Source organism: Ostrea edulis, chromosome 4 (genome assembly GCF_947568905.1).
Source record: "Ostrea edulis chromosome 4, xbOstEdul1.1, whole genome shotgun sequence".
In the NCBI taxonomy this organism is placed as follows: domain Eukaryota; kingdom Metazoa; phylum Mollusca; class Bivalvia; order Ostreida; family Ostreidae; genus Ostrea; species Ostrea edulis.
In genome coordinates this window covers 44,035,046-44,058,844 of record NC_079167.1, presented here as the reverse complement: position 1 = coordinate 44,058,844, position 23,799 = coordinate 44,035,046, and the positions used below count along the sequence as shown (strand labels likewise).

General features: G+C 35.7%; 2 protein-coding genes and 1 long non-coding RNA gene across 3 annotated transcripts in view; 2 read left to right on the top strand and 1 right to left on the bottom strand.

The window, feature by feature from the left end:
• The window catches only part of LOC125668106 (transient receptor potential cation channel subfamily A member 1-like), a 20,670-nt gene extending 12,523 nt beyond the window's left edge, over nucleotides 1-8,147 (top strand). The window contains exons 22-28 of the mRNA XM_056162723.1: nucleotides 1,351-1,411; nucleotides 1,930-1,998; nucleotides 2,099-2,272; nucleotides 2,459-2,527; nucleotides 2,744-2,857; nucleotides 3,433-3,554; nucleotides 6,466-8,147. Of these exons, the coding sequence (XP_056018698.1) occupies nucleotides 1,351-1,411; nucleotides 1,930-1,998; nucleotides 2,099-2,272; nucleotides 2,459-2,527; nucleotides 2,744-2,857; nucleotides 3,433-3,554; nucleotides 6,466-6,607 (751 nt within the window). The 3' untranslated portion in view covers nucleotides 6,608-8,147. The remainder of the gene's footprint in view (nucleotides 1-1,350; nucleotides 1,412-1,929; nucleotides 1,999-2,098; nucleotides 2,273-2,458; nucleotides 2,528-2,743; nucleotides 2,858-3,432; nucleotides 3,555-6,465) is intronic.
• Nucleotides 2,291-21,881, bottom strand: LOC130054143 (uncharacterized). Its single transcript, XR_008802437.1, has 2 exons — nucleotides 21,820-21,881; nucleotides 2,291-2,548 (listed from the first exon to the last, which is right to left on the bottom strand). It is a non-coding gene; the product is annotated as an uncharacterized LOC130054143 (long non-coding RNA).
• On the top strand, nucleotides 13,285-23,799 carry LOC125668109 (dnaJ homolog subfamily B member 4-like). Its single transcript, XM_048901892.2, has 2 exons — nucleotides 13,285-22,924; nucleotides 23,181-23,799. Exons 1-2 carry the CDS (start codon nucleotides 22,100-22,102, stop codon nucleotides 23,412-23,414), a joined length of 1,059 nt encoding a protein of 352 aa, XP_048757849.1. The 5' UTR covers nucleotides 13,285-22,099; the 3' UTR covers nucleotides 23,415-23,799.

Genomic DNA, 23,799 nt, shown 5'->3' with positions numbered 1-23,799 from the left:
TATCCTGTGAAATGTCCGTCTTTATTTTTCGTGTTTATTACCTTCTATGACAAAGTTTTTAACACAGATCCTCATTTTCACTTCCGTTTCTCTGGCCAAATGCCGTTCTTTATTGGTAGATTCCATGATAGGGAATATCACGCATATAAAGTGTAAAATCTATTCTGTATTTTGTGTGTATAGAGAAAATATCTGATGTCTACGAAGGAATTCGGGTAATACACTTAAGATGATTATATCAATTTCGGTGCTTAAAACCTACTTTCTGTCTAGTATTTCTGATATCTTTATAAACCTAACAAACTCAGAAAGAATTTTTCCATTTTCATTTGTATACAACAATATCAAAATGTATCTCGCATCTTTAAATATATATATATATTTCTTCTATAAACGTTCAACTCAGTAAACCCCGGATAGAAATGGTCCATTTTCATTTTTCATTGAAAATGTTTGCATTTTAAACATTTATTTTATTTACCTTCCGTTAACAAATTTGTTCTTATTCTTCCTTTTGAAAGTGCATCTTTAAAGAAATTTCCTCCTCGTGGATATACATGTAGTCCGGCATCTCTTTAATTCTGTAAAGATAAATCTACAAATTTCTTTAACATTTACTCTTTACTCTTCAGCCTTCACAAAATGCAGTTTCTTGAGTTACTCTCTTCGTGAAAGTCCTTCTTCCTTCTAAATCCCCTCTTTAATTTTATTCTTTAATATTTCCGTCTTCTGGATTGTTTTAGTTTTCGTCTCTTTCATAAAGATATTATCTGCCAATTCTATCTTCTACAAATTATCTCCTCATTTTGTGTTTTTAGCTATATTTGTCTTCATTGTGTTTTCCTTTGACAAAGGTCCTGTTCGGATCCGGGCTAGAATAGGTCCTCTGTACCCCTTGATTGTCGAAAGAGACGACTAAATGGGGAGTTCTTACGGGTAAGACCGCAAAAACAGGTGTTACAGCAGATGTGGTACAATAAAAATCCTTCCCTGCTCAAAGGCCGTAAGCTCCGGGCATAGGCCTAAACTTTGCAGCCCTTCATCGGCAATGGTGACGTTTTCATAACAGTGAACAATTCTCGAGCTGGACGTTAAACAATATGCAACAAATCAATCATTTGACAAAGGTGGTATTTTAACATCAGGCTGATATAGTTTGGGGGTATACTAGAATAATGAACCTGTCCGTCCGTCCGTCCGTCTATCCGTAGAGCTTAATTTGCTTATCTTTAGCACTGATGAATAGATTTGATTAAATCTTTGTGTATATCTTAGTTAGGGATTATTATTAGTCCTGCTACGATGGTTCTAGTTGTTGCTAAGATCATACACTTATTCTTATCGTTGTAGACTGGACGTGGTCGGAATATACTTTGTCATGTTGGAGCAAGTGTTCATTTCTTTATTCAAGGTTAGAGCAAGTGTTCATATCTTTATTCAAGGTTAGAGCAAGTGTTCATATCTTTATTCAAGGTTAGAGAAAGTGTTTATGTCTTTATTCAAGGTAAGAGCAAGTTTCATGTCTTTATTCAAGGTAAGAGCAAGTGTTCATGTCTTTATTCAAGGTAAGAGCAAGTGTTCATGTCTTTATTCAAGGTAAGAGCAAGCGTTCATGTCTTTATTCAAGGTTAGAGCAAGTGTTCATGTCTTTATTCAAGGTTAGAGCAAGTGTTCATGTCTTTATTCAAGGTTAGAGCAAGTGTTTATGTCTTTATTCAAGGTAAGAGCAAGTGTTCATGTCTTTATTCAAGTGTTCATGTCTTTATTCAAGGTTAGAGCAAGTGTTCATGTCTTTATTCAAGGTTAGAGTTAGGATCATCTGTTCATTGTATTTACAACCGGGTTAAAAGACAATGCAACAGTGAAAATATTGACAATGCAGTTCAATCAATAAGGTGATGATACTTCCCTTTCATATGTCTCTTTCAGATATCTCTGGTACTGGTCGTTTTTGTAATCGCTTTTTCCCAAGCATTTTATATCACCATGTCACAAACTGTGAGTAAACATGAATCACCTATATAGATGTATAGATAATCTGAATATATCACCATTACAATGTGTCCAAAGTCACTCAACATATAGGCTCTCGTTTCAGGCGGGATTTCAGCCAGGCGAGTTCTTCCCGCTGACTGTGCTTTCTATGACAATCGGAGAGATAAACTTCATAGACAACTTTATGAGTGGTAGCAATGCAGCGTTCTACTACGACAATCTCATCTTGTTTTTTCTCTTCGCTCTGATCATGCCGATTTCTCTCATGAACTTGCTGGTCAGTGTGAAAAAAATATTTTGTTACTGACTTTAATCGCATCATGTATAACAATATAATTTGTCCGTTTAATTGCATTGTATATAACAATATACATTTGTCAATTTAATTGCATTATATATAACAATATACATTTGTCAATTTCATTTCACCAAAGCGAGTTCATATGTTTTCTTTCTTATCAAGATCGGGGTTGCTGTTGGTGACACGGAAGCTGTTAAAAAGAAGGCCTATATGACCAGATTGTCCATCCAGGTTATTGTCTCTGCGATAAAGCTACAACGTAAATTACATATCATGAAAAGAAATTTTGAGATCTCAATACGCAATACAGTTTTTTCATTCTGTGGTAAAATATAAGATTTTTCCTTACGAGGATCCTACAACTTGGATTACATAAGAGTAAGATCTTTAAGATCACCATCGGGAATAGAATCGTACGATTTATTCTCTTTCATTTCCATTTTTCAGATAGACTTCTTGAGCAACACAGAGACAACCTTCCCCAGATCTCTTCAGAAAAGATTTTATAAACGAAGCCACACCGTTATGCCAAACAAGAACATGCATTCAAAATTTAATAGGGTAAGCTAGCCATTCAGTATACTTCTTTTTATTGTCCTCATCGTTTCAGATGTTTAATTCCTTTCAGAGTGAAATTTTATATCTACAGGGATTGCCAGCGAGTGCCGAATGCAGTATTTTCTAACAAGTTTTGAATGATTTAATGCACCTGCCTGTCCTTCTTTCTACAATATTGAAATGACTGACCTTTTAACCTTTTCGCCAAACTGGTTTCTAGAATTATTGACTTTTTCAGTTCTAGGTCTAAATTAAAATGTTGCTGGTTTCTCGTTTTATCCTACACCAAAACGCCTCAATTCATTGAAATCTATCGTCATTTTTCTCCTGAAAATTATACGAAACCTTTCCTCATTTTATCTTGCACAAATTGACTTAAATTCTATGGAACTTTATTATCATAAATTTGGTGACATTATGTGTATCATCCATATTGGCCCAAACAATAACACGTTTTTCTACAAAAAAAGACATAAATAAAACTGTTGGGTTGGAAAGGGAAATCAACCATTATCTTATTTTACATATAGACCTGATTTAGGTGGTAAATGCCTGATATCTCTGGGATTAATTTTCAGTTCTGTAAATATTTGTTTGGTGAACGTCCAAAGAATCAAGCGTTTATCAGCAAAGAAAGGCCAGACTACGTAACAGAAAATGTGAAAAAGTTACAGGAGGAAATCCGAAGGACCAAAACACAGTAAGATGTAGAAATATTTATCTCACCAAAATACTGTAATGTTCAGTTATAGCTCACCAAAACACAGTACGATGTAGAAATATTTATCTCACCAAACTACTGTCATATTCAGTTATATCTCACCAAGTTACAGGAGGAAATCCGAAGGACCAAAACACAGTAAGATGTAGAAAAATTTATCTCACCAAAATACTGTAATATTCAGTTATATCTCGCCAAAATACTGTAATGTTCAGTTATAGCTCACCAAAATACTGTAATGTTCAGTTATAGCTCACCAAAATACTGTAATATTCAGTTATAGCTCGCCAAAATACTGTAATATTCAGTTATAGCTCACCAAAATACTGTAATATTCAGTTATAGCTCGCCAAAATACTGTAATATTCAGTTATATCTCCCCAAAATACTGTAATATTCAGTTATAGCTCACCAAAATACTGTAATATTCAGTTATATCTCGCCAAAATACTGTAATGTTCAGTTATATCTCACCAAAATACTGTAATGTTCAGTTATATCTCATCAAAATACTGTAATATTCAGTTATAGCTCACCAAAATACTGTAATATTCAGTTATATCTCACCAAAATACTGTAATATTCAGTTATAGCTCACCAAAATACTGTAATATTCAGTTATAGCTCGCCAAAATACTGTAATATTCAGTTATATCTCCCCAAAATACTGTAATATTCAGTTATAGCTCACCAAAATACTGTAATATTCAGTTATATCTCGCCAAAATACTGTAATGTTCAGTTATATCTCACCAAAATACTGTAATGTTCAGTTATATCTCATCAAAATACTGTAATATTCAGTTATAGCTCACCAAAATACTGTAATATTCAGTTATATCTCACCAAAATACTGTAATATTCAGTTATAGCTCACCAAAATACTGTAATATTCAGTTATATCTCACCAAAATACTGTAATATTCAGTTATATCTCCCCAAAATACTGTAATATTTAGTTATAGCTCGCCAAAATACTCTAATATTTTAGTTATATCTCATCAGAATACTGTAATATTCAGTTATATCTCGCCAAAATACTGTAATGTTCAGTTATATCTCACCAAAATACTGTAATGTTCAGTTATATCTCACCAAAATACTGTAATATTCAGTTATAGCTCGCCAAAATACTGTAATATTCAGTTATAGCTCGCCAAAATACTGTAATATTCAGTTATAGCTCACCAAAATACTGTAATATTCAGTTATAGCTCACCAAAATACTGTAATATTCAGTTATAGCTCGCCAAAATACTGTAATATTCAGTTATAGCTCACCAAAATACTGTAATATTCAGTTATAGCTCACCAAAATACTGTAATATTCAGTTATATCTCGCCAAAATACTGTAATATTCAGTTATATCTCGCCAAAATACTGTAATGTTCAGTTATATCTCGCCAAAATACTGTAATATTCAGTTATAGCTCACCAAAATACTGTAATATTCAGTTATATCTCGCCAAAATACTGTAATATTCAGTTATATCTCGCCAAGATACTGTAATGTTCAGTTATATCTCACCAAAATACTGTAATATTCAGTTATAGCTCGCCAAAATACTGTAATATTCAGTTATAGCTCGCCAAAATACTGTAATATTCAGTTATATCTCGCCAAAATACTGTAATGTTCAGTTATATCTCGCCAAAATACTGTAATATTCAGTTATAGCTCGCCAAAATACTGTAATATTCAGTTATAGCTCAGAAAAATACTGTAATATTCAGTTATAGCTCAGAAAAATACTGTAATAGTCAGTTATAGCTCACCAAAATACTGTAATAGTCAGTTATATCTCGCCAAAATACTGTAATAGTCAGTTATATCTCGCCAAAATACTGTATTATACAGATCCTAGCAAAAGCGAGAAAGACGTCGGTTTACAGTAATCAGTAAACATGGACATAGTGCTAGTGAGATACGAACAGCATGTCTATGATGTCAAAAAGTCTAGTCTTTGAATTATCGTGAGGAATGGTCGTGTAAACTGTTGAAAAATCATAGGTTTTGATGTTATTGATTTGGGAAGTTTTACGATTTCAAGTTTACTAAAAGTTCTTTAGAATTTTTTAGAATCCACATTTGATTAACACCACTTCTGGCATATGTAGTCGCACAGTAAGTTTGAAGTTTCTCCTTCACCGCTGTTAAATTTTCGCGAGGAGCAAAGATAGGGGCTTGGTAGAGCACTTACTGGATCCAACAATGTATCTTTGTTTTGTTTTTATGTAGTTTAGGAATCCAGTATAGGTACGGTAACTCATATTTATTCAACCCATTGACCGGGATATTAAACGTGTCTAAAACCGAAGCATGGTTTTAAAGAATTTCATCTTTTGAAAGGGCAGTTGGAGAATAAGTACGAATACCAAAAGTGGAATTAATGCCAAGTTCCTTTAAAATACAGTTGTAGTAATGAGCCTTACAAACAAAGATAATGTTCATACAAGCTTTGTCAGCTGGAACCAAAACATATTCCTCGTGTAACCTATCTAATTCTTTTATCACTTCTGATTTACTAAAAACAGAAGGATAGATGGTACGTACTTTTGTTTTGATATGTCTAATGCGGGATTTATATATAGGAGTATATGTATGTATGTATGTATATATGTATGTATATATGTATGTATGACCCCTGGACACACCAGAGGTGGGATCAGGTGCCTAGGAGGAGTATATACATATATATATATATATATATATATTCTCCTCCTAGGCACCTGATCCCACCTCTGGTGTATCCAGGGGTCTGGGTTTGCCCAACTACATGTACATATTTTGTATTGTTTATAGGAGTTATAAGATTGATCACTATTCGTTATCTTCACCTTTCATACATTAAAAATCAAATAAAAATGATTATTGGTTTTATTTGATAGACTTGCACAGGCGACATCACTTCAGAAACAGTCTCTGGAGTTATTGAAGCAGATGTGTGAGCAGTTACATGTCCGTTATACCCTGGATAATGTCTCTCTGGCAGAGTCTCACAGGACGGAAATCCACAGCAGGATTGAATAAAGAATAAATGTTGTCTATTGATAGCTACCGATGGCGAATGGCAATCTAGTGACAATATATGAACAGTTCCTGGTCTCCAGGTAGCTTCTAACATTGTATTAACAATGTTCAACCATTATTACTTCATATCTATTTTTATCTAGTGTCAAGTGCTGGTGTGATTTTACTCATTGATCGTGATTTATAATGTTAAAGCATGTTGTTAGAATCAGTGTTGTATGGTTGTAACTTTCGCATTGTCAAAGTTGTTTAACGCATACAAACATATTTACGGCCATAAAATGTTCATGGATAGTGCTCCTCATATCATTTTATTTCATATTTGGCGTTTGTTTCTGAATATACTTTGTTACTCATGTTCTTTACGCATGCGTGCGATAAAAGGGTCAGATGTCATTCTTTTGCCTTAATGTATACGGGAAAATTCTACCATCTCCTTCTCCTCCACTATCTTCGACACTCTTAAGAATGTGGCATGGCGGGAATTGCCCCATTTTTGACACGCGTAAGAATGTGGCATTTAAGAATTTCTCTATATGACATTATAAATTTTTTTTTTTTTTTAGATGTTTCATTTTCTGATTACTGTATCGGTTTTGACTTGTAAATCTTCTAACGTTATCTACGGTATCGAGTGTAACCTATGTGGGAGAAACTAAGGGTTCACTTCATAAAAGAATATCGAGGCACCGATTTCAAATAGATGATCACGGTAACCAACTTCTTTACAAGTATTTCAATTCTCCGGACCACTTCATGTCGTGCATGAAGGTCAGGATTTTGGAAAAAATTCACCATCACACAAATAGTTCAACATTTAGCACCCTTTTTCGTAGACAACGAGAAGATCACTGGATCAGGACTCTGGGTACTGCATTTCCATATGGATGCAACGATAATGTATATGATGTGGGAAATTTGACTAGTCCACAAGGAAATAATGTGAATGTGGTGGGGCTCTTCTCAATATTTCAAGACGGAAACGCAGTCATGGACATCGTTCATATAAAAGACCAAGTATCAGACATGGGGTCAATTACATTCAAAGTAATCGATTATAATTACAGATTACATTGAAATTTATGATTACAATTACAGTTACAATTACATCTATTTTGAAATGTAATTGATTATAATTACAATTACTTAGAAAAGTAATCAATTACAATTACAGATTACTTTTAGATACTTTTGCTGAGCAAAGCTTTATCTTTACTACCGCAAGGGTCCTACAATTGAAAACATAACAACTGTAAACATTTTTTATCATAACTTTATCTTAAAGTTATCTTATTTAGCTGTTATTTGTCTCATAATTAAAACCCACATATTATAAATATTCCAGGTGACATGTCACACTCTAGGGAACTTAAATAATAGCACCCAGTTTTCAGTGCACAAGTCGTTTGTTTAGTATCTGTCAATTAGTAGAAATTCACCTGTAGAGATCAAGTGTATCTAAACTGAATTCCAAGAAAGACAACCATGAGGTTTCTGTTTCTTTTTCATTAATGTAAATAAAAGGTGTATAAAACCTTCATCTTCCGATAGCCATTTTTGTTGTTGTTTTTGTTTTGTGGTTATGAAGGTTGGATTACCCCATCAGGAAATTTAATCAAACATTAAAACTTGATAAAACAACGGTGAAATCTATAGGTTGTTCCAAAAACAAATATGGGGGAGGGGTACATGGCCTGTTTTTTTTCAAATGAAAGAAGAAAAATCTATTCTACAACAGTGAATCTGAAAATTGCATGAAAGCCTTTTAATATAAAATTCAGATAGCAGCCATTAACAGCCATCATGAGATCAAAGCATTCTCTGGTGATCAATCTATTGAAGCCAATTTTTGTTTTGACTGTCCCTTCACTAGCATTTGTAATGTATATAATAAAAGGACATCTGTTATTATTTTGACTAAAACTAAAACAGGAAAACATTAATTTCAATAATTTTCCCTTTAGTTTCCATAATGATATGGTTTCATGCACCTTTAAATTAGGGAATTTTTTTGTAAAATAAAAATATAAAACATATAGAATGAAATAAATTAATAAATGCATCTGATTTAAATGAATAAGATATCAAGAAATAATATTTATAAAAAAATCATTAGAAGAAAACTCGTTGATAATTAAAAAAAACAAAACATGAAAAATATACAAAATTAATGAAAGTAATCAAAAAAGTAATCTAAAAATAATCATGATTACAGAGTAAAATTAATGTAATCGATTACAATTACATGTAATCTAAAAAGTACACGATTACAGATTACATTCGATTACATGAAAAACTGTAATCGATTACAGCCGATTACGATTACAGATTACGATTACCCCATCTCTGCCAAGTATAAATGATGTCACGTTTGATTCACTTTTACCTTACGTCAACAGACAATTAGGTCCACATCATATTCGCACAAAACTTTACTCTGTCCCATTGAGAGCTTTACATACGTTATTTCAAGAATCCACAGCTAGTCTATACTTGGATTTTCAACACCTGAAATTAGACTGAACTCTATGATTATGGATGTTACCAATCACAGGCTCTTTAAACCACCTCGGGTCATGGAAGATATTCCTTCCAAATCTTGTCGCCATATCTGTAACCTCCAATTTAAGCAACAGTCTTCGTCATAAAAGAGTTCAGTCGTGTATCCCAACATATTTCAAGTTCATGTCTACATCATGTATTTCCTACAAATATACTTCTACTTTTGCATCCAAACTATTCAATTATAAACAAACAGTGCCTAGATATAAACCATGAAAGGTGAAGATGACGAACAGTCTCCTATAAGGAAAACAAAGAGTTGGAAGACTGAGGTTCTCTGAATTTAGGACCTTGTAAAATAAGTTATTTGAGGTCTTCATTTTCAAGTACTAGTATATTTACAACACCAGGATCCAGTTGCACGAACGTTAGTTAAAGTTAACTGGCCGTTAAAATTTAGTTAACGCGCCGTTAAAGTTAACGGCAAGTTAAACGGGTTGCACGAAATTTAACTGACGGTTAACGCTCCGTTAAGTTGCTAATTTAACAGACAGATTTAACTGAGGTACGGGAGGTACATTAAACTATTTAACTAACAGTTAAAACAGGAATGGCGGACTTTTTATTGTTTGGCAACTTGTGGGAGGAAAGAAAAGAGCGGATATACAGAGAAAAACAAAGCATGGAAGACCTCAGCGATAAACAAATAACCTCAAGATTTCGATTTAAGCGCGAGTCTATTGAATTTATCTCGGACCTTTTGATACAACAATTGTCTAAAATAAAAAATAATATCAAGCCAAATAAAAGGGATGATAAATACTAAAGATGGTCTTTGGTCCAAACTTCAAAATTCTAAATCTTTGGAGGTCCCGAGTGTTGGGTGTTCGTCCTTCATCAGTTGTTCAAGCTTGCAATCACTTATACTGTCAAGGGGGGGGGGGGGGGTTCAAGATATCTTTCTATGAAAATGACTAAACTTTATCATACGTTTAAAATTAACGGAAATTAAAGAAAATAAACCTTGCCCCCCCCCCCTTACAAAAATGTCTGATGCCGGAATGCAAGGTGGTCGATATAAATGACGTCACAATTTTGTAATATGTGTGGTGATGATGAGCTGTTTACTTGCACAGTGTAGGCCTAGTCTGAAGCGAGTTAAAGACCTTTGAAGGTTGATCTCATCGAGAATTTATTCGGAAATGTAGCAGACTGAATGTTTATTTCGTTTGTGAATGAAATAACTGGATTTTTCTAACAACATACTAGACTATTACACAGCTCTCAAGTCTCAATGCAGTGAAAGGGGTTTTATAGAGCCTTGCAGGTTTATAAAGGGGCTATGCATACATGTATGATACCAGTCTCACTACCGTAAGTACTCTTAGTTTAATATCGATATATATATTTATATTCACATTTGATGCAAGAAAATTTAAGTTTGTGTTATAATTAGCTCTGAAAATACATTAGGCCCTAAATGGCACCTCCATGCTCTTTATATGACGTCATCAGTTTGTGTGTGTTTTGTCAAACGACAACGTAAATAGAAGATAGACTGTCAACATTCTTATAAAATGAACTTGTAAATAATATTAAATGCAATTTCAGTGCTTCATATATAAGAATTATTATATAATAATTAAGAGTTTAATTGCATAAAGTCATACATAGGCCACGAATGCGTATATTACGGTATTACAATGTATATATATGTACCTGCAGGGGGTGGCATTGACGACTCGAAGCCACCGACAATGCCACTGAGTTTGGCCTGTCTTTCATCATTCCGATGATTTTCTCCTCAGCGGCAGTCGGTGGCTTAGGCGGGGGGCCTCCACCTGTCATCTTCAACGACTTCTTCGCTCGCTGAAGGTCTTCTTTGCCCCCTGCTGCAAATTCCCCTACTTAAACTTGACCTGATCTACTGTCCTCCTCTGCACACCCATTGCATTGATGTTTTCGGTCAGCTCCTGCCATTTTGCGTTTTTCTTAGCGTTAGTTATTAGATTCGAATGCTTGGCCTTTAAAATATGTTCATTTTTTTCAACAAAATCCGTCAGCGCGCTTATCTCTGCTAGGCTCCAATTACAACTTCTGCTCTTCTTTAAAATAGTGGCCATCTTTTTTTTTTCAGTAGGGAAGGTAAATTGCACGTGCAGACGGATTTAACGAAAGTTTAACAGAGTTTTCTCTGTTAAATAATAGTTAGTTAATTATTAGGAGTTAATAACTTTTCGTGCAACTCAATTTTAACTATCTATTAGCTAACTAACAGTTTAAAATTTAACTATTAGTTACGGACTTAACTCGAAGTTAATTTAACTAACGTTCGTTAAATCCGTTGAAAAAAATGAACATATTTTAAAGGCCAAGCATTCGAATCTAATAACTAACGCTAAGAAAAACGCAAAATGGCAGGAGCTGACCGAAAACATCAATGCAATGGGTGTGCAGAGGAGGACAGTAGATCAGGTCAAGTTTAAGTGGGGGAATTTGCAGCAGGGGGCAAAGAAGACCTTCAGCGAAGCGAAGAAGTCGTTGAAGATGACAGGTGGAGGCCCCCCGCCTAAGCCACCGACTGCCGCTGAGGAGAAAATCATCGGAATGATGAAAGACAGGCCAAACTTCAGTGGCATTGTCGGTGGCTTCGAGTCGTCAATGCCACCCCCTGCAGGTACATATATATACATTGTAATACCGTAATATACGCATTCGTGGCCTATGTATGACTTTATGCAATTAAACTCTTAATTATTATATAATAATTCTTATATATGAAGCACTGAAATTGCATTTAATATTATTTACAAGTTCATTTTATAAGAATGTTGACAGTCTATCTTCTATTTACGTTGTCGTTTGACAAAACACACACAAACTGATGACGTCATATAAAGAGCATGGAGGTGCCATTTAGGGCCTAATGTATTTTCAGAGCTAATTATAACACAAACTTAAATTTTCTTGCATCAAATGTGAATATAAATATATATATCGATATTAAACTAAGAGTACTTACGGTAGTGAGACTGGTATCATACATGTATGCATAGCCCCTTTATAAACCTGCAAGGCTCTATAAAACCCCTTTCACTGCATTGAGACTTGAGAGCTGTGTAATAGTCTAGTATGTTGTTAGAAAAATCCAGTTATTTCATTCACAAACGAAATAAACATTCTGTCTGCTACATTTCCGAATGAATTCTCGATGAGATCAACCTTCAAAGGTCTTTAACTCGCTTCAGACTAGGCCTACACTGTGCAAGTAAACAGCTCATCATCACCACACATATTACAAAATTGTGACGTCATTTATATCGACCACCTTGCATTCCGGCATCAGACATTTTTGTAAGGGGGGGGGGGGGCAAGGTTTATTTTCTTTAATTTCCGTTAATTTTAAACGTATGATAAAGTTTAGTCATTTTCATAGAAAGATATCTTGAAACCCCCCCCCCCCCCCCCCCCCCCCCTTGACAGTATAAGTGATTGCAAGCTTGAACAACTGATGAAGGACGAACACCCAACACTCGGGACCTCCAAAGATTTAGAATTTTGAAGTTTGGACAAAGACCATCTTTAGTATTTATCATCCCTTTTATTTGGCTTGATATTATTTTTTATTTTAGACAATTGTTGTATCAAAAGGTCCGAGATAAATTCAATAGACTCGCGCTTAAATCGAAATCTTGAGGTTATTTGTTTATCGCTGAGGTCTTCCATGCTTTGTTTTTCTCTGTATATCCGCTCTTTTCTTTCCTCCCACAAGTTGCCAAACAATAAAAAGTCCGCCATTCCTGTTTTAACTGTTAGTTAAATAGTTTAATGTACCTCCCGTACCTCAGTTAAATCTGTCTGTTAAATTAGCAACTTAACGGAGCGTTAACCGTCAGTTAAATTTCGTGCAACCCGTTTAACTTGCCGTTAACTTTAACGGCGCGTTAACTAAATTTTAACGGCCAGTTAACTTTAACTAACGTTCGTGCAACTGGATCCTGATCAAGATACACATTATGTAGGGCTCACGGCGGTTGTGACCGATCATTTTATTCTCTATCATCTCGTTTCTCCTTAGACACTTTAGATATTAAAATCAAGTTGGCTCCTAGTGTAACTTTTGATCAACATGCTATCATTTTAAAGTTGATACACATCATTCATTTATCTTTTTTAATACAATTAGCAAGGTGATAATTGAAAATCACCAAAATGGGCTAAACCATTACTTTAACATTTTGTCGTGTCTATTTAATCCGATTATCATTTCTGTTGGGATTTAAAAAATTTATGAAGCATATTTTCTTCATTACATTTTTGTTGTATTTATATCTCCAGTAGCGCAGATCAATATTTTTATCAACATTTTATGATGATAAATTTATTGCAATCAGGGTTACCTTCAAGGAAACACAGGTGCAAAACCTGTCAGGAAGCTATTTAAAACATTGACCTACATACCAGGTTTATCTCAAATATCTATTGAGATATTGATTAATTTTGTTTTTCATGTATTTCCTTCGATTCTGATTTATAATCTATAGAATTTGAATCTTTATTTTCAAATGAGGATTTTGTATTCTGTCCTTGTAACATTGCTTGCAATTGGAATTCATGAAGGGAGATACGTGCGGAACTGCGATAAAAACACACACATAGATTTGTTATCTAAGAATCCTGTTCCAAATGGAGGTCTCCAAATCTTAACAGGAACATGGCGGACTCCATTCGTCAATCGTCCGATGGACGAGAAAAACTTGGTAGACATATCACTGACTCCGGGGGACGATTGCAGTGCTGGGGGTGGTAACGCAGGAAATGAGGATTTGGATCCGGGCGTTTCAGAAGAATTAATCATTAATGATCTGGGCGCTTCAGAAGAATTAATCATTGAATATGTAAGCAGACGAGGAAAATTTGACATTATGTCAGATGGATCCAACTTAAAGATCAACCGTTTTGTACACCGGCATGGATTAGTTACAGAGATCCCATCACAATTGTGTGATTTTACCAATATTGTGAAAATTGACTTATCTTACAATTTCGTGAAATTTATTGAAAACATTGAATGTCTCCCAAATCTTTCAACGCTTATATCGAAATTTAACAACATATCAGAAATAAAAAACACAACTTTCTCAAACTCAAAGAACCTAAGGATATTGAATTTATCCTTCAACCAGATAAAGAGTCTGGAACCAAACAGTTTAATTCATTTGAATCCAAATGGGTGTTTTTTACGATTTTAGTTTTAACAGTTTGACTGAAGTGGATATTAGCAACGTTCTACTGGCACGTCACTTCCGCAATCTATCATACCGTAACAACAACATAACAGACATTGTAAATCAACAAAAATTTTCGCTAAAAGTTTACACGAAGCAACAACACGGAGGACACATCAATCTTTCAGAAACCAAAATAAGCACTATCAATTTCCATAAACTTGGGGTAAGCAAAATTCTAGATCTAGAAAAAGGCGGTTATAGTTTCAGTTTTGAAGGGAACGAATGGTTGTGTGATTGCTACATGCAGTCCTTATTGGTAGTTGGAGATCGCCATTTGTCACAGATATGGCCCAACTACAGGAATGCACTATGTAAGAACTTCAATAGAACTATTGCGGAAATGCAGCTATACAATTATGACTATTTAGGGGCGTTTACTTGCTGTTTGAGAAGTACTGATAAATGCCCCTCTGAATGCAGTTGTCAACAAGACTCGCAGAAAGTGGTAGTTAACTGCTCTTCGAGACAGCTTACTGAAATGCCCAAGTATATGCCTGTTGTAACATGTCATTTATATATTGATCTGAGTTACAATAAAATCTCCAGATTGATGGATACTCCGTATCTGCATTGCGTCAAAGTTCTCAATCTTTCCTACAACAGTCTTTCTTACATAAACAACTCCGCAAGGTGCAAGCTTTCAGAGAAGGAAGCACGTGTTATCACAGAAGGCAGCCCTATCAATACTTTCAATAAGTGTGGAAGAAGAAGAAGTGAAAACGACCAGGAATCCAGTCCTCTTTGGGAATATCTGCATTTCATGCTAGGATTTCTCGCTTTGATTGCATTCTTTTTCTTTATCGTAGCATCAACGGTTCGTTATAAACACGAATTGTATTGTCTTCGAAAACATCTACACCGCCCAAGAACACATAAAGGAGAGTTCAAATACGATTCTTACATATCTATGAATGAAAATAACATCCCACTTTTGTCTTGGACAAAAGAAATTCTAGTGAGAAGATTAAAGCGATCAGGGTATGCAGTTTATTTTCGCCCAACAGACGAAAGATTAGGTTGTGTTAAGGAAGAAGAAATCATTGATGCCATGAGCAATTCTAGAGTTTACATAATACTGCTATCGGACGACTATCTGTTAGGTAGCGAAGAACCGTGGAGTAGCATAGAATGGCGACATGCGTGGAACAAGTTCAAGCAGGAAAGCAATAAACATAATATCATCATCATTAATTACGACTTCAAGCGGCCAAGAGAATTTCCGAAAGGTACTCTCAAAGCAATGCTGAATTTGAAGATCGCTTTAGACTTCAGTAATCAAGATCGTCGTCTTCATCAAAATATATGTACGCGCATTGGCACTCCAAATAGGAATTATTGGGCTCTGAGAATTGGATTCAGAAACATGAATACAAAGTTTAATGCTCGCCTCATTTCAGAGAACAAGTACATCCGCCAAGATAAGTGTGAGGGGGCGGGGGGGGGGGGGGGGAAAGAAAATCCGTGATAGTGGTAGCCATCTAATCTTACCAGCGATACAACTCAAGACTCATAAACAGCGATTTGTTGTCAAAAAAATTGAAGAAATTACTTTTGTATTAAACAACTCCTTAGAATGCTAGTCCACATCGGGTTCATTCTACAGTGTGGTTTTTTTTTTTATCAGTGACGTAATATTTTACGATGATGTGAAAACACAATCACAACGTGAAGATCTATACTTATGAATTTAAAAAAAAAAAACGTTTGCTCCAGAGTTACTGCTCGCGCCTTTAATTTTGTTTCAAATGTGATGTGAAGTGCTAAAGCTACATGTATAATAGAATCTTAATTAATAAATATCGTACAATTAATCAAAAGCCTACTTTCGTTTCCGATAAACTTCCATGAAATAGCAAAATAGTGAACATGCTTTGGCGGATCTAGCCAGTTTACAATTTAAAAGATAATACGATAGGAAGTAAATCCTTTGTTTATCGATGCTTGATTTTGATCTTACAGAGGAAATAAGTTTTAATGATTGTTGAACAAATAAAATATGCCTGCTTGTTTTTTCAATCCGTAATTTTAGTCTTGAATCAGCTTTATTGAAATTTTCAGAATGAAGCGCCGAGAACGAGGCAACATCATTTATAGTTAAAGTTTTACAGTCTTCAGACAATGCACTTCCTCTACTTTGTGATTGGTAGAAAATGTATGATGTGAAAATTCTAATTTATTTCATAAGTTGAAATTCTATTCAACAAAAGGGAGATAATTTGCTTGTGATCTGATTTACGTACGACTTAACAATTTTACAAGATTTTCAATCTTTTAAAAAAGAGAGAAAACATGAGAAGAAAAAATCTGTTGTTGTGGCCTTCAATTCGATATTTAGATATATCGACGACGTGTTATCTGTTAACAATAATGACTTCCATTCATATGTCGATTCAATATATGCCAGTGAACTCGAAATAAAAGACAACACAGAGTCGTCCACTTATGCTTCATACTTAGATATTTCATTGACAGTAGATATTAACGGCAAACCAACAACTCAACTTTATGACAAACGGAATGATTTTAGCTTCTCTATCGTCAAATTCCCATATTTATGTAGCAATATCCCATTATCACCTATATATCTGCTTATGGTTAGTGTTGAAATCGAAGCAGGCTACTGATAAACAAGTTGATGGTGCAGGGGTTCCAACAGTCTCAGCATTTCGCAAATTCTATGGTTATTATAACGATCTAGTTTGCCAATACAACCTATCATAGGGTCAAATGCTGTCTGACGTGTTTAATATCGATTGTTAGGCCGTTCTTGGCATACTGATTTTGATTACGGATAACTCCGTTTATCTGATCAAGATACAGGGCTCACAGCGGGTGTGACCGGTCGACAGGAGATGCTTACTCCTCCTAGGCACCTGATCCCACCTCTGGTATATCCAGGGGTCCGTGTTTGCCCAACTAATTATTTTGTATTGCATATAGTAGTTATGAGATTGATCACTATTCGTTATGTTCACCTTTCACAGCAAGCTTTGTTAAAAAGCTATACTTGTAGACTCCTAGGTCTACAACCAATCGCACATTCTCGGGCCTTTCTGGCAGGCCGAAAAAAAAATGTTAATGCGATTAGTTTACAACATGATCAGCATAAGATTGTGTGGGTGTTCAGTGTTAGTTATACTTATAATAATTTTGACTACGTCCATATTATTATCATTTTATGATTGGTATATTTATTTATAGGTAGGTAGGTAGGTAGGTAGGTAGGTAGGTAGGTAGGTAGGTACTTATATATTTATACACCTCATTCAACGAAGGACACCCCCTCCCACCCCCTCCCGAGACCAATAACCTGACATATCATTCATTTTTTGAATTCGATATTTATCTTATATTTTCGATGTTCTTAACTTTACCCGTGATTATAGAATAATTCATTAACAGTTACTGATATATTCAAATAGTATAGCCCTTGGATATATTGGTCATATATTTTATAGATATTAAACTACACAAATAGAATTGACCCGGTTACCCAACATGGCTAAGTCAACAAACGATATAATTTGAAGCTGGGACTTTTCGGGTCGTATGGGGCTTTAATGAATATTAATTTTGATGGTATGTTTGGACACAAGTATAGTTGGAAACTATGTTAAGAATTTTTTTATATTGAATTTATGAGACGGCAACACAAGAATACAACGATATCAGGCCTCAACCGTGCGCCGCTTTTTGTGCGCCGTAAATCGAAGGTTTTTATAAGGGGTGGATCTGTAGCTCTCAATTCCGTCAATTTTTTCCCCAGAGAGCTACAGTTCTGCAGTTAGCTGAAATTGAATAGCTTCAATTTTTTGGTTCGCAAAAGGGGGGATCCGGACCCCCCCCCCTCTCTCTCTCTCTCTCTCTCTCTCTCTCTCTCTCTCTCTCTCTCTCTCTCTCTCTCTGGATCCGCCCTTGGATATATTGGTTATATATTTTAGATATTAAACTACAAAATTTGATAAGCACATTGGAGTTAGCAGTTGACGATAATTCAGAAAAGTTTGTAAGATATTCTAAACTGACAATCAAGGATATAATGAAAATCGTCAGCTATTTGACCCTTGTAGCAGAGTTAGCAATTTTGTTAATTATCAAAAGACGTTGCTCAACCAATTAATATCTATAAAAAGACTTTTTCATCCCAATATGTTGGAGTACCCACAAATTTTAATACTTACAAATTACAGTACTGTATTAAATAGAGGTGGTGAATAATTTGAATTATCTCCCTTACACCGAGTAAGCATTATAGAACAAATGTGAGGTGCAAATTTGGATCGAAGCTAAAACCAGTACTTTATTGCGAATTATAAACCGCACAACGCCAGTACAGTACTTCAGATGAGATAAAAACAGATAAATGTGTACTAAAAATATTATTAGTGTTATGCCATATTCCGTTATCGAAGTACTAAAGTTTCCAGGAGCCTCGCCCCTGGACTCACTTTGGACCTAAAGGTGGCACCTCTCAGGTTTTTTTTTATCCCCCCCCCAACTAAAATCCTGGATCCGCCCACGATATTAAAAGTGTGGAGATTTGCTCTCTGCCGAAAAAAAAAATCTTTCACAATTTGTTCCTATAACTACCTGAGGTCGTACTTTTTTTTTTTCTTTTTTTTTTTCTTTTTTTTGGTGGTCTTTACAATAAAATCTGTGTCATGACGAGGATATCCTCATTAAACAGGTTTGTTCGGAGAGAGAGAGAGAGAGAGAGAGAGAGAGAGAGAGAGAGAGAGAGAGAGAGAACGTGATAAAACGCAGTATTTCATGTTGTGCAAGTGACTAACTAAATATAGACAAACGCTTACTTGTTACCAAGGAAAGAGGTTCGAACTCTGTGACTCCCTCAGTACCCGTGACATCGGGGAAAAAATGTAGTGTAATGAAGATTGAATAACATATAGGAAAGGTTGGGGTGTTTTTAATCTTCAAATTTCTCTGATGAATATGTAATCTCTCTCTCTCTCTCTCTCTCTCTCTCTCTCTCTCTATTATAATCCACACACATCACAATATTAAAGCGGGTGAAGAGTCAAAGGAATTTCGGATTAGGCGGAAAATGGGGAGAGGCAATACATGGAGATCCATTCAAAATTAAGTAATTAATCAAACTTATATTAATTACTTAATTATTAGATCTCGTGTTTACAATTATACATATTTTCATAGACATTTCAATCAGTAAGAAAAGTCGTTAATTTTCACCTTAGAGCTTGTGGCACGATGAAAGAGTGGAGGGGGGGGGGGGGGGTGTGCACTGTGACGCTGTTTCAGATCACACGATATACACCCAGGGCTCGATATCAATCAAAGAGAGATGATAATCCAGGGGTATGTCATCCTCACATTGTGAAGGTTTCGTGAGGAGGATAAGTAATACAAGACCTTGACATTGTGAGGTTGGAGGTCACACTAGCGATATTTAGTGAGGTTGGAGGTATGCACACTAGCGATATTTAGTGAGGTTGGAGGTCACACTAGCGATATTTAGTGAGGTTGGAGGTCACACTAGCGATATTTAGTGAGGTTGGAGGTATGCACACTAGCGATATTTAGTGAGGTTGGAGGTATGCACACTAGCGATATTTAGTGAGGTTGGAGGTATGCACACTAGCGATATTTAGTGAGGTTGGAGGTATGCACACTAGCGATATTTAGTGAGGTTGGAGGTATGCACACTAGCGATATTTAGTGAGGTTGGAGGTATGCACACTAGCGATATTTAGTGAGGTTGGAGGTATGCACACTAGCGATATTTAGTGAGGTTGGAGGTATGCACACTAGCGATATTTAGTGAGGTTGGAGGTCACACTAGCGATATTTAGTGAGGTTGGAGGTCACACTAGCGATATTTAGTGAGGTTGGAGGTATGCACACTAGCGATATTTAGTGAGGTTGGAGGTATGCACACTAGCGATATTTAGTGAGGTTGGAGGTCACACTAGCGATATTTAGTGAGGTTGGAGGTATGCACACTAGCGATATTTAGTGAGGTTGGAGGTATGCACACTAGCGATATTTAGTGAGGTTGGAGGTATGCACATTAGCGATATTTAGTGAGGTTGGAGGTCACACTAGCGATATTTAGTGAGGTTGGAGGTATGCACACTAGCGATATTTAGTGAGGTTGGAGGTATGCACTCTACCGATATTTTCAAGCATAGAAATACTAGATCTGCAGGACGGCGTCTATAAACATGTATCTGGTTGTTATAAGCGCAGGATCACCAAAATTAAATAAAACTTCAGCAAGCAAATCTTGACGAATTCCGCAATTCATCACAGATGTGGAAAAAATACTAGCTAGGTAAAGGGTGCTGTCGGATGTAAATCACCCCCTGAAAAAATCCTTCCATAACTGAAGCATGTATTTAAATCATAGGTAAGTGATTTATCCCTTTTACTGTGCCCTCAACCCCACCCCATCTGGATCCACCACCGTTTTCTCCGCTCGATATGTTTACATGCACGAGTCTCTGGTAAATGACACTGTGTATTTTTCAAGGATAGTACAGAATAGATTTATTAAAACAAATTAGGGGCCCTTAAGGGCATTCAAGTAAAGAGCAGCACACAGAAGAAGAAAGTCAAAATTGATAGCAGTAAGATGTCGTCAAAAACAGAAATTATATAGGGGGGGGGTCATATATAATAAATGCTTATAAGACATGAAATTAATAAAATATACATACAAACAAGAATTTGTTACATGCATAAACATACATTTATACTAAAGTATTTACAATATTAGGCTTTTTAAAACAAAAACAAAACATTTACTGGGTTCTTTTTAAGATTAAACTGCACTATTTCATATCTTAAAAGCATTGATTTAAAAAATGCTTAGCTTCATAACTAGCAACCAATCATTCTCATTATACATAATCCACAGAAAATTTCCTTTATTTGTTAGGCATAAACTAATTTTTTTAATTATTATTATTTTAGCAATATCCTCAAAAAATTCATATTTAGGCCTAGATCTACCTCGTACATGTAATACTTATCTCTACCATAAGAAACTGAAGTTCTATATTACAATAGATATCAAAGAGTGGTTCAGAAGTAAAATATCCCAATGGCTATATAATCATGCATTCAATATTATACCTAGCCTAGCTAATGGTGAACATTTTACAATAGGCCTAATAGAACAAAAATTTCTATTTCCTTTCTTTTCTTTTCTTTTTTTTTTTTAAATCATTACATGCCTAGCAAGAAAGTTGCATGTACATCAGTTAAATGATTCTAAACACGGGGTTAATACCCTTTTGAACCGTCGCACGTCTTAGTTGACTGTGTAGGCGCATAGGCCTAGGGGAGCCGTCCATAAATAGATTAGACTACCCCCAGCTCAGCTCTGTCACAACTTACATAAGTATTTATAATGAACCTCATTGTTGAAATTGTACATACCCGGACTCCCTGACGACCCTTGACTGGTGAATAAACCTAATCAAATTATATATCTTTTATTTGAATGTTTGTTTATTTATTTACTGCATGATTATCGGTGAATGCGATAAGGATATGACGTCACATTCTAGCAGTTTCTAGGTCGTGCGAGAATCAGCGAGATTCGTCAGCTAGGTAATAAATGACCCAGCGATCGACTTCGGGAGATCAGTGTATATATAAGCAGTAGACTTAGCGAAGGTGTTGAAATTGTGCTGTCGTGTCTGGATTACACGTAATCATGGGGAAGGACTATTATAAAATTCTCGGCATTAGCAAAGGCGCTTCCGATGATGAAATTAAGAAGGGCTACCGAAAAATGGCACTCAAATATCATCCAGATAAGAATAAATCGCCAGGAGCTGAGGAAAAATTTAAGGAGATTGCAGAAGCATACGATGTACTAAGTGATAAAAACAAAAAAGAAGTTTACGACAAATATGGCGAGGAAGGACTGAAAAACGGCCCACCACCTGGCAGTGGATTCCAAGGATCCGCGCCTGGTGGCGGCAATTTCCACTATGAATTCCAAGGTAATCCGCGAGACACATTCCGTATGTTCTTCGGTGGGGACGATCCTTTCGCCAGCTTCTTCAGTGGTGGTGGCGGGCCTGGGTTTGGTGGGCCTGGCCCGTCTCGTATGTTTCATTTTGGTGGCCCCCACGGCCCAGAGGAAATGGATGTTGATGATGACCCTTACAGCCATTTCGGAGGTCCCATGGGGGGTGGAGGACGGCCACAGAGGAAAAGACAAGACTCTGCAGTGATTCGCGAGCTGCCAGTGGCACTGGAAGATATATACAAAGGTGCTACTAAAAAACTCAAAATTACTCGCAAAATGTTGAATAATGATGGGCGCACCACCAGAACTGAAGATAAGATCTTGACAATTGATATCAAACCCGGGTGGAAGTCCGGAACCAAGATAACATTCCCTAAGGAAGGTGATCAAACTCCGAACAATATACCAGCAGATGTCATCTTTGTTATAAAAGACAAACCACATAGTGTGTTCACCAGGGAATCTAGTGACATTCGATACAAGGCCAAAATATCACTCAAAGACGTAAGTAGAGGCTTTCTGTTTTTGTGTAAGCTTTTTCACCGTGTCGTGAAGTTCAAATTGCTTTTCAAGATCTGCAGTCAACAGTAAATAGGAATTTAAATGAATATTGATCAATGACTTAAAGAAATGAGCTGTACACATAAGTATGTTTGAAGACAAAGAGTTGACATTTCATTCATGAATGTTTTTGATCATATATCACTTGTTTGTTGTTCATTGTAAACACTATTCTTAACATTTCCTTTATGATTTCCAGGCATTGTGTGGAACTACTCTACAAGTCCCAACAATAGACGGCAGGAAAATTCCCTTACGTTTACGAGAAGTTGTGAAACCTCACTCTGTCAAGCGGATACAAGGCGAAGGATTGCCGATACCCAAACAACCAGGCAAACGAGGGGACTTAATCATAGAATTTGATGTGGTTTTCCCAAACCAGATCTCATCTACAGCTAAAGAAATTCTGGCAGACTGCCTGCCAGCTTCATAACTGTGAAGTGCATAATTTTTGTAATAATGTGTGAATGTATTCGAATGCCTGTAGGAAACGACAATGAAACAGTGAAAATGATGAACTCTGATATGTGTGTGTGTGTCTGCCCTCACAAACTCATTATCATAGACAGATAACTGGCCTGCTATGTAGAGACTCTGTGTACATGTTAAATTGTTTGATGATATTGCTGCAAGGAATGTGTGCTGAATTTGGTTGTGTTTCTATTACATGTTCTGCCAGTGTTGCTTTATGAAGATGAATGTCTATATACTAAATGGCTGTGTGTTCGCATTGCCTCTCTGTACTGTTATTTATTATGAAGAATGCTCCAATTACTTTTGTAATTGATGGTTAAAGTTATATAAATTTTAAAGAAAGA